A 10,164-nucleotide genomic window follows, 5' to 3' on the forward strand; every position below is an offset into this window, starting at 1 on the left:
GACGCTCACTCGGTGAGGACCAGGAAATGGATGGAATAAGTAAGGTAGGGCACTCAAGTCAACCGTAATACCAAGGACCGTACCCTGTACACCTATAGGACAGTACCCTGCAACCTTCCTGGCATGTCAGAACATAAGCAGTGTTGTAGGCACCAACATTTTCCCCTACAGTGTTGTGGGCGCCACCAACTCCCATACAAGACAAATACGGTAAGGCTCTCCCCCCACGTGCCTCTGGGGCATCAATAGTGTTGTAGGCGTCGGCATTTACCATACCAGGCGAACATGGTAAAACCCCCTACGTGCCTCTGGGCATCAACAGTATGGCAGGCACCAACGTCTGCCATACCAGAAGAAGACGACGCAACCTTCCACGTGCATCTGACCTTGAATAGTATTGTGGGCGCCTACCATCATCTTGTACCCGTTGGCATGGGCAGCAAGACTTAGCAGCATACGTACTCTCTCCCTCTCACTTGTAAGGCCACCCCCTTCATCTATAAAAGGGGATGCGCTCTCTTCCAAAAGGGACTCAGTTCACTTAGATCAATTTAACACACCATAATAGAACCACCAGGTTCAGACCTCGAGCACATGCTCGAATACTTAGCACACAGTGGAGCTCCAGTCTCTCTTGGTCCTTTAGACAAGAGTCTGACCGGACCTCTTGTACCCCCATCTTTCTCCCTTCCGTTTGTAACCCCACTGCAAACTTCGAGCACCTGGGCTCAGGAATAAAGTCACCGACCGGCTCAAACTAGACGTAGGGCACGTTGCCTGAACTAGTATAAACCCTGTGTCATTGAGTGCTAGGCCACCTCCGATAACAACGTACGACAAAACTATAAATATTTACGTGTTGGTCACTTTCTACACCGACACTATCCATCTCCACCAAATATTAAACCCAACCCCTATCACATGAAACCCCCTTATGAATTAATAAAGAACCTAATTATGGTAATGTGATTAATGATATGGTAATGGTTACCCTGATAAACCTGAGGATAATAACTATGGAACATAAAATTAGTAAAACTTGACCAAACCCCGACATGGGGCGGGTAGGGGTAATTTATGTGGGATAAATTACCTCGGTAGGAATGCCTAGAGAGGATTCCTGTGGGAGATACTCGTCTCAGTCACATAAGGACCGGTTCATAGTCCCTCTCACCTAGTGAGTTATTACGTACAGCCACATGTCTATATAGATAGACTAGATCTCACACCCCGTTAGATAGAAGTATAGTTTCTACTAGGAGGCTGGTGTAGGCAACGAAATATCAGTAGCCGATACGGGGGATGGATTTCTTTCGTATCCGGTTGGCGTGGATGTTATGTGATCTTCCACGTTAAGCTTTAGGTTTAGGCCGCGTTCGAGCCACTATTTTTCTTGGCCGTGTTCGAGCCATGTTTTCTTTTGTGATGATTTGATATCATCACGTTTGTGGTGATTTGGTATCTTACTGGTTTTGTGTTTCTAACCCCTGAGAAGCCATAGTAGAGATTATATAGAAGTCAAGGTTAGCTTTCGAGCAGGTACGGGATCTCATTAGACCTGTCTAAGCGATGACGATAGTGTCGGACTGTGTCTATCGTGTGGGGAAATTTGTACACCTTTGCAGAGTTAACTAAATCTATTCGAATAGCCACGTCCTTGGCATGGGCAAATGTTAGGATGGGATACTATGATTATACTACCACAACTATCTAGTAAGATGTATTTTACTAATTTGGCAATTATAATGAACAACGGGAACAGGTGAGAATGGTAATACTCTGCCAGGTCCAACCTAAAATTATAACTACTCCACCTTACTACCTTACCTATCCACCTCAACTACTCCAACCACCATAAATCCACCTTCACCTATAGCCTTCCCTTCCACTCCACCTCCACCCAAATTACGGCTTGCTGAGTACTCTATGTACTCAACCCACTCCATCTACATTTTTAGGAGTTAATCTACAGGAGGTTATGCCTAGATGGAACTACTAGAACTATGCCAGGATAGGACACAAGAGTATACTCGAAGACGGAGTCGTACGAGAGAGCTACGCTAGGAATACGACGTTGCGATATAGGATTACAATTATGGGATAAGTCTAGGGTTGTGTCCGCACTCCAAGTTGCCTGTAGGAAATGGAGCCATGTTGACATAGGACCGCTGTCATAGAACTCTGATATAGGATACAAGGCCAGTGGCCCAAGCTATGTAAACCCAAACCATGTAACCCGTTTTCCCCATTAGCAATAAAAGTATGGGTTTTTTATATCAATCTTGTTGAGTTGTGCGTATCAGCTACTGATCCAGAGACTGATACATATGCACAGTGGACCCTAGGATTAGGGGGGCCGACAAAAGCGACCTCTTTCCATCTTTCCACTAAGGAGAGTCTTCTTTCCTCTTACAGTAGCCCACACCCTCAGGTGCTTGTCGGTGATGCTTAGCCACCTAGGAGCAAAGCTCCAAGAGTAACAAATGCAACGAACCAGAATTCTTCGACTTGCTTAACTGCTCAAGTGTTGGATAGCTCACACAAGGTTATGAAAATGATCTAGAAAGCCTAGAGGGGTGGTGAATATGCCTGTTTAAAACAAAACTCAATGCAGCGGTCAGCCATAGGTGCAACACTGTCGCACTTTTACGCGACACTGCCGTGATGTGGCAGTGCCGAGCAAAAATGCAATGGTGTTGCGTTTTAGGGCAACTGGAATGCACAATTCAAAATCTACCCAATGAAACTTAGATCAAGTAAATTAGCTTGTAGCTAATTAGCTTAGCTCTCTAGTTATGCTTGTGTAGTGTAACTAGTTGAGTAGTGCTAGTGTAGCTTGCGCGTTGTGCAGTTGTGCTTGTTGGTCACTAGTATGTGTAGAAGCTTCCGGTTGTGCTTGTTGGTCACTAGTATGTGTAGAAGCTTCCGGTTGTGCTTGTTGGTCACTAGTATGTGTAGAAGCTTCCGGTTGCTTGCTAGACTAGTTGCATAGGTCTATTTGACCTTGCTAACTAGAATTTTATAGGAGAGCTCCCACTAGCTCGACACCTTAGATATACTTTGCTTAGGGCCTTTGTAAGGTGCTTTGTGATTCAGACAGAGGGGTGTAGTCAAGGCTAGATCGTATAGTTTAATTCCACATTAGTTTCGGTTAGCCAACGCGAATAAGTTTAGAAACGACTTTTCAGCCACAATTGTATATACAAAGTTAGCAGGTTAATATATATAGATAGATTATAGCAATACATAAAGGTTTTGTTTTTTGGGAGCAAGCACACATATGTACATGTACACGAAATCATAGACCACACGGACTATTACCATTTTTTCCTTTTTCTTTTGCGTGAAGGCATAGCTATATACGTAAGTAATTTTTTTTTGGGGGGTGGGGGGGGGGGGGGGGGGGGGGGGCGTTGGTGTATATATATTATATAATAACTTGGTACTACTATACTAGTGAACTACTCCCCGGGACTTTTCTTTTTGGAGACATACTCCTCGGTACCTGGCCTGGCCTGTTGGTAGATATATGGTAGTTGATCACGATAGGCTGACGCATTGTCCCAGTCCCCACAGCCACCGAGACCTCTGGAGGCGGTTCAGAACCGTCTGCATGGACGGCCTCTGCTGTGGATCCACGACGGTGCAATCCACACCGAGCCTGAACACGGCAGCCATCCTTCAAGTGCCTGGCCCGATCCGGGATATCCATGTCGGCTGATCTCTCGAAGGCTTCATGGTAGGATTCCCCAGCGATCATCAGTTCATTGTGGTGTCCACGTGCCCAAGTGGCCAAGTGGCCGCGCGCGCCTGGTCTGTTGGCCGGTCTCCCCGTAACGAGGACCAACAGCAGCACACCAAAGCTGTACACGTCGACCTTCTCACTCACCTCGACCGTCGCATATTCTACAACAAAAAGTGAAGCCGTTAGGCATTGTGGATTGTTCCATACAAAAATTGGAAGCACTACAAGCAGTAGGGCCTCACCTGGAGCCGTGTACCCGAAGGAATCAGCAGGAAGTTCCGAGTTTCTCAACGGCTGGTTGAGTCCAGCAAGGTTGATCTGGGCCAGGTCGAAACCAGCGATCTTGGCATTGAGGTCGCCGTCAAGCAAGATGTTGCTCGGCTTGATGTTGCGGTGGATGATAGGTCTGTTGCATCCATGGTGCAAGTGAAAGAGTCCTTTGGCCACGCCGATGGCAATGGCTCGCCGTTCGGGCCAGCGCAGCGGTGGATGCTGCCGCCGCTCGTTGGCTTTCAGGGGCTGGTGCAGCAGCCATTCCTCAAGCCTACCATTCTCCATGTGCTCGTATAAGAGCAGGATCATGTCGTCCCTCTCGATACAGTGGACAAGGCTGATGATGTTGTCGTGACGGATGACGCCCAGCTTGTTTACCTCGGACTGGCATCGGTTCTTAAGATTATCATCCACCGTTCCTATCTCGTTCTCCAACTTCTTCACAGTTACCGACCTGAAGCGCCCGCTGCCATTACTGTCCTGAAGACGGACCCGGTAGAGTTGGTCTCCTGTTTCACTGCGACCAATTGAATTGTTGTCGGAAAGGTTGTCAAGTATTTCCTGCTCATTGAACTCGAGGGAGCACTACTAGAGAACAGACTTTAGAACGATGTCCCAAATTAGCATTAGCCTCAGCATTTTTTACCTCCGGGACTAAAGGACCCTTTAGTCCCGGTTGGTAATACCAACCGGGACTAAAGGTCCCTGCCCAACGGTCGTCCGCGGGGCAGGGATCTTTAGTCCCGGTTTGGGTAATTCCCCGGGAATAAAGATTAATCTTTAGTCTCGGTTTGGACCCCTAACCGGGACTAATTATCCCGGCCTATAATCCAGCTCATTTCTTCCTTCCCGAGCCCGAGCCATTCCATTCAAACTCACTGCCTCTGTTCTTCAGCTTGCTGTTGTTCTTGCTCTCTCCCCCTCCATTGGTGTTGCTCTTCGATTTTGGAGGTAACAAACTTAATCATCTTATGTTTTATCAGTAGCTTATCTCATTTTGCGATGTAGATGCATGTGTAACTTTATATGTTGGACTTTATTATGATTTTATATGTCATTTTTAGCTCAAAATCACATGATGATTTGCATATATGTTTGGATAAACAAAAGTAAAATTAGTTCATCAAAATCACGCCTCGCTCGTCCTCGCTGGAGCACGCGCCATCCTCGTCCCCGGTGGCTTACGTGATCTTAGAATTAATTTTTCCATGAAATGAAAAACTTAGAAAAGAGTTAGAAAATTGTAGAAAATCCGTACTAGTTGAACTTGCGGACCGTGTTCAGCTCGGCAAGCATGTTCTCAAATGGGAAAATGAGCTATGTAACAATTGTAGATCTTTCTGAGATGATCAAACTTGGTATTCAGAGTTTTTTCATCTGAGGTCATTTAGTGTCTCATTTGAGCAAGTTTGACCAAGTCAAATTTGGTCAAATAAAAAAAACAACACTTTGACTCTAGTATTATGAACTCTAAATGACTTCAAATTGAAAAGTTTTGAATACCAAGTTTGTTAAACTCAAAAAGATCTACAATTGTTGTTTTGGTCAACTTTCCATTTGAGAAAGTTTGGACGGTTCAAATTTGTGATTTTTAAATTTCGACGCCTACAAACTAGTTTTCGGGACCCTAGATTGTCTCAAATTGAAAAGTTTTGAATACCGAGTTTGTTAAGCTTATCAATATATACAATCCTTATATAGGCCATTTTTTCATTTGAGAAAGCTTGAACAAAATGTAGTTCAAATTTCACAAGTGTGTGACATAGTTTTAGAAAGTATATATGAGATTAAAGAAGTTGTGACTAGTGTTTGATAAAAATTTCTCAAATGGGAAAATGAGCTATGTAACAATTGTAGATCTTTCTGAGATGATCAAACTTGGTATTCAGAGTTTTTTCATCTGAGGTCATTTAGTGTCTCATTTGAGCAAGTTTGACCAAGTCAAATTTGGTCAAATAAAAAAACAACACTTTGACTCTAGTATTATGAACTCTAAATGACTTCAAATTGGAAAGTTTTGAATACCAAGTTTGTTAAACTCAAAAAGATCTACAATTGTTGTTTTGGTCAACTTTCCATTTGAGAAAGTTTGGACGGTTCCAATTTGTGATTTTTAAATTTCGACGCCTACAAACTAGTTTTCGGGACCCTAGATTGTCTCAAATTGAAAAGTTTTGAATACCGAGTTTGTTAAGCTCATCAATATATACAATCCTTATATAGGCCATTTTTTCATTTGAGAAAGCTTGAACAAAATGTAGTTCAAATTTCACAAGTGTGTGACATAGTTTTAGAAAGTATATATGAGATTAAAGAAGTTGTGACTAGTGTTTGATAAAAATTTCTCAAATGGGAAAATGAGCTATGTAACAATTGTAGATCTTTCTGAGATGATCAAACTTGGTATTCAGAGTTTTTTCATCTGAGGTCATTTAGTGTCTCATTTGAGCAAGTTTGACCAAGTCAAATTTGGTCAAATAAAAAAACAACACTTTGACTCTAGTATTATGAACTCTAAATTACTTCAAATTGGAAAGTTTTGAATACCAAGTTTGTTAAACTCAAAAAGATCTACAATTGTTGTTTTGGTCAACTTTCCATTTACGAAAGTTTGGACGGTTCAAATTTGTGATTTTTAAATTTCGACGCCTACAAACTAGTTTTCGGGACCCTAGATTGTCTCAAATTGAAAAGTTTTGAATACCGAGTTTGTTAAGCTCATCAATATATACAATCCTTATATAGGCCATTTTTTCATTTGAGAAAGCTGTAGAACAAAAAATACTACATTTTCTCTATTTTTATAGGTTCAACAAAAAATTCCTGTCAATTTTGGTCAAAAACCAAGAAAAAATTGAAACATTGACGTTACAATAATGTGATAATAAATTTCCTATCGAATAATATTAGTTTTATTAATTTTAAGTTAGAAATATATTTTTGCATTAACAAAATACTTAGTATTAGTAACATTTATATTCTATATTCATAAAAGAAATTAAAAACTTTAGGTTACAAAATTTTTCTATTTACAATAAATAATTAGTTAATCAATAGTATTTTTTAAAATAAATATTGCAAAGTATTGAAGTTGCTATGGAATTAATTGATTAACCTAGTATTAAACAAAAACAAAATCCCAGGTCTTTCCAATTACGCTGGCGGGTTGGCAAATTTTTCAGGGCTTCAGTCCCGGCCCAGACCAAGAACCGGGACTAAAGGGTGGGCGGCAATTTCGGTGCCCGCCAAAAAAATACCTTTAGTCCCGGCTGGCAACACGAGCCGGGACTAAAGGACATTTAGTCCCGGCTGGTAAGACCAACCGGGACTAAAGGGTTGGACCTTTAGTCCTGATTGGTATTACCAGCCGGGACCAGCCGGGACTAAAGGGTCGCAGGCTATATATATCGAACGTCTGTTCTGTTCATCTTCGATCTCGCCTCCGTCGCTCAGCCCCGCCTGGCCGCGCCATCCGCCGTCGTCGAGCTCGTCTCTGCTGCGCCGCCGTCGTCGTCTACCCCCGCCCGGCCGCGCCATTCTCCAGGCCCGCATCGCAGCATCCCGTCTCCGCCGCCGCACCCGACCCCACCATCCGTCGCCGACGCTTCCCGCGCGCCCACGCCGTACGGCCTCCGTCGAACTCGATATGATCTGCTGCTCTCGATCGGCCATGTTTTTTAGATTTTTTTTTACAAAGTCTCGGCTGTATGTTAGATTAAAATAAGTACATGTAGTTTATTGTTAGTATTTTTAGTTATTTTTAGATAGTTTTTGATATATTAGATTTAAATGTATTAAAATTTAATTAGTATTTTATTTAGATAGTTTTTTTAGATAGTTTTTTATTATAGTTTTTGATATACTAGGAGAAGCAGAGAAGACATTTATTCAATGGCGCAAACGCTTCATCATCATTCCTGGGGCGCCACCGCTTCCCCTACCTCACCCTAGGTACGAATGAAAGTGAACGAAATATTATTTTCCATTAATTTTCTATTGGCTTCAAAAATAATTGACACACAACTTGTTTTTGTAGCAGGGTCTCCCCCCAGCCTAGCCTAATCATTCATTCCCCATCTCATCACAGCGTCGCGGGGGGCGAGACGACTTCATCCCCACGGCGATCGCCAACTCCTACACCGGCTCCATCGCCTCCACAACGATCTCCAACTCCTACACCGGCCCCACCGCCTCCACAACGATCTCCAACGCCTCCACGCCGGTCTCCACCAACACCGGCCTCATCGCCTCCACGCCGGTCTCCAACACCGCCCCCACCCCCTCCACAGCGACGCACTACAAAGACGTCTAAGGTCCTGGCGGCAAAGAAGACCCCGAGAAAAAGAGTTATTTCTCAAGAAATACTTCCTGAAAAAGACTGATGAGCAAATAGCAACTGAAGAAGACAAAAAAGTGAAAGATTTTTTTATAGATATAAAAAACAAGAGTCAAGCGAAGCTTAAGGAGAAGCCGTACTTTTATATACCACGAGATGTGTTGAGGCAGAAGGTCGATGCTCATAAGAAAAAGATGATTGAACTTCGTAAGCCTTCGCCACTATCAGACTATGACCGCTCCCTCGTGAAGTCACATGATGCAGATAAGAAAAGGAAAAGAGCATCAGGGAAGGATGTCCCACAGCTCGGACAACAGAAGCAACCAATGCAGTTTTCACTGGATACTCATTGTCATTGAGTTAAACTCAAGTCGGTTACTAATCTTTGACTCGTTGAGAAAAGAACGGGCACTATACCAAGATATGATAGACATTATCCAGGGGTAATTTCGATCTCTCGCGCACAACTATTATTGAATAGACTTTGCCATAATTTATTAACGATCGTACATTATTGGTCGCACAGGGTTTGAAAAGAGTTTATTCGGCAACATCGCAAGGATTGCAAGGCACCACTTAATGTAGTTGAAATACCAGTAAGTTGTACTATATACACTTCCCCACGTGTTTAATTACTATATCGTACTTCAATTTACGTGTGAGATGATGAGAATAATCTTCTTCTCGTACAGTGGTGTTTGCGGCAGGAACCAGGTAATAACTTGTGTGGATACTACGTTTGTGAATTTATCACTGCGCACATAAAAAGAACTCCTGAAGATGTCCTCAGAGTACGTATATATCAATTTTTATTTATTTTTAAATGAATATATATACATATATGTGTATTAATACTTTTTCTTTTATTTCAAATGCAAGACTGAATGGTTGAAACGAAGGGTCATGCAAAAAGACCATCTGAAAGCAGTTCAAGAGTCAATAGCAGGATATTTTCTAGAAAAAGTGCTAAATCCCAACGGCGAGTTCTACTTTGATCTTAAGGAATAAATGATGTAAATTAAATGTTTATTGATATAGTTATTTTCGAGAACAAGATTATGAAAGTGTTGTATATATACACACATATATATATCTATAATATATATAGTTTCATACTTTATTCGAATATAATAATGCTCAAGATGAGAATTAGATGTAATTATACGCATGCGTGTATTTATATTAGCAGCGTAGAATACGTACATAAAAACATATTATATATTAAACAAATACGTGTAACTGAACTGAAAACAAATTAAACAAAAAAAAAAGAAAAAGAAAAGGAACCTTTAGTCCCGGTTGGTGTACCAACCGGGACTAAAGGGTGCGCCAGATTCGCTCGGCTGGAGGGCCTTTAGTCCCGGTTGGTGTTACCAACCGGGACTAAAGGTCCCTCTTTAGTCCCGGCTCGATGACCCGGGACTGAAGGTTCCACCTTTAGTCCCGGGATCGTTGTCCCGGCGCGGTAACCGGGACTAAAGGCTGTTACCGCCCGGGACAACAAGTCCATTCTGTAGTAGTGGAGGTCACGGCCTTGCGGCGCCAGAACAGCAGCCACCCCAGGGCACAGATGCCGACAACGCCAGCACAGCAAAGTAGTGCCATGAGTAATACGAAGCTTGTCAAGAGGCCAACGGAGACCTCGCCGCCGGCAAGCACCGTACCTGACGCCTGCAGGTACAACAGCTTCCTCAGCCGGACTAGCTGCACGGGCGCTGCCGGCAGAGAAGGGCTCACACTCAGCACCGGCATCTCCAGGCTGGTCATCAGGCCGGTGGTAGCGGGCGCCTGGCCGGCAGCGTGCATCAAC

At 43.1% G+C, this 10,164-nt stretch overlaps 1 protein-coding gene across 1 annotated transcript; it reads right to left on the minus strand.

Annotated features, from left to right (window-relative positions):
- Positions 1 to 3,416: 3,416 nt before the first annotated feature.
- Positions 3,417 to 10,121, minus strand: LOC136469941 (receptor-like protein kinase 5). The gene is made up of 3 exons (XM_066467951.1): positions 9,969 to 10,121; positions 3,988 to 4,603; positions 3,417 to 3,906 (listed from the first exon to the last, which is right to left on the minus strand). Exons 1-3 carry the CDS (start codon positions 10,119 to 10,121, stop codon positions 3,449 to 3,451), a joined length of 1,227 nt encoding a protein of 408 aa, XP_066324048.1. The 3' UTR covers positions 3,417 to 3,448.
- Positions 10,122 to 10,164: the final 43 nt, after the last annotated feature.

This window comes from Miscanthus floridulus, chromosome 1, assembly GCF_019320115.1.
Source record: "Miscanthus floridulus cultivar M001 chromosome 1, ASM1932011v1, whole genome shotgun sequence".
Taxonomy (NCBI): Eukaryota; Viridiplantae; Streptophyta; class Magnoliopsida; order Poales; family Poaceae; genus Miscanthus; species Miscanthus floridulus.

Bases quoted from the DNA above. Each gene is read 5' to 3' on its own strand.
- LOC136469941 (XM_066467951.1), bottom strand. From the start codon at position 10,121: ATGACCAGCCTGGAGATGCCGGTGCTGAGTGTGAGCCCTTCTCTGCCG. The intron at 4,604-9,968 runs GTATTACTCATG...GTTCTCTAGTAG, and splicing joins TTGGCCTCTTGACAAGCTTC to TGCTCCCTCGAGTTCAATGA. The intron at 3,907-3,987 runs GTGAGGCCCTAC...TTTTTGTTGTAG, and splicing joins CTTCGGGTACACGGCTCCAG to AATATGCGACGGTCGAGGTG.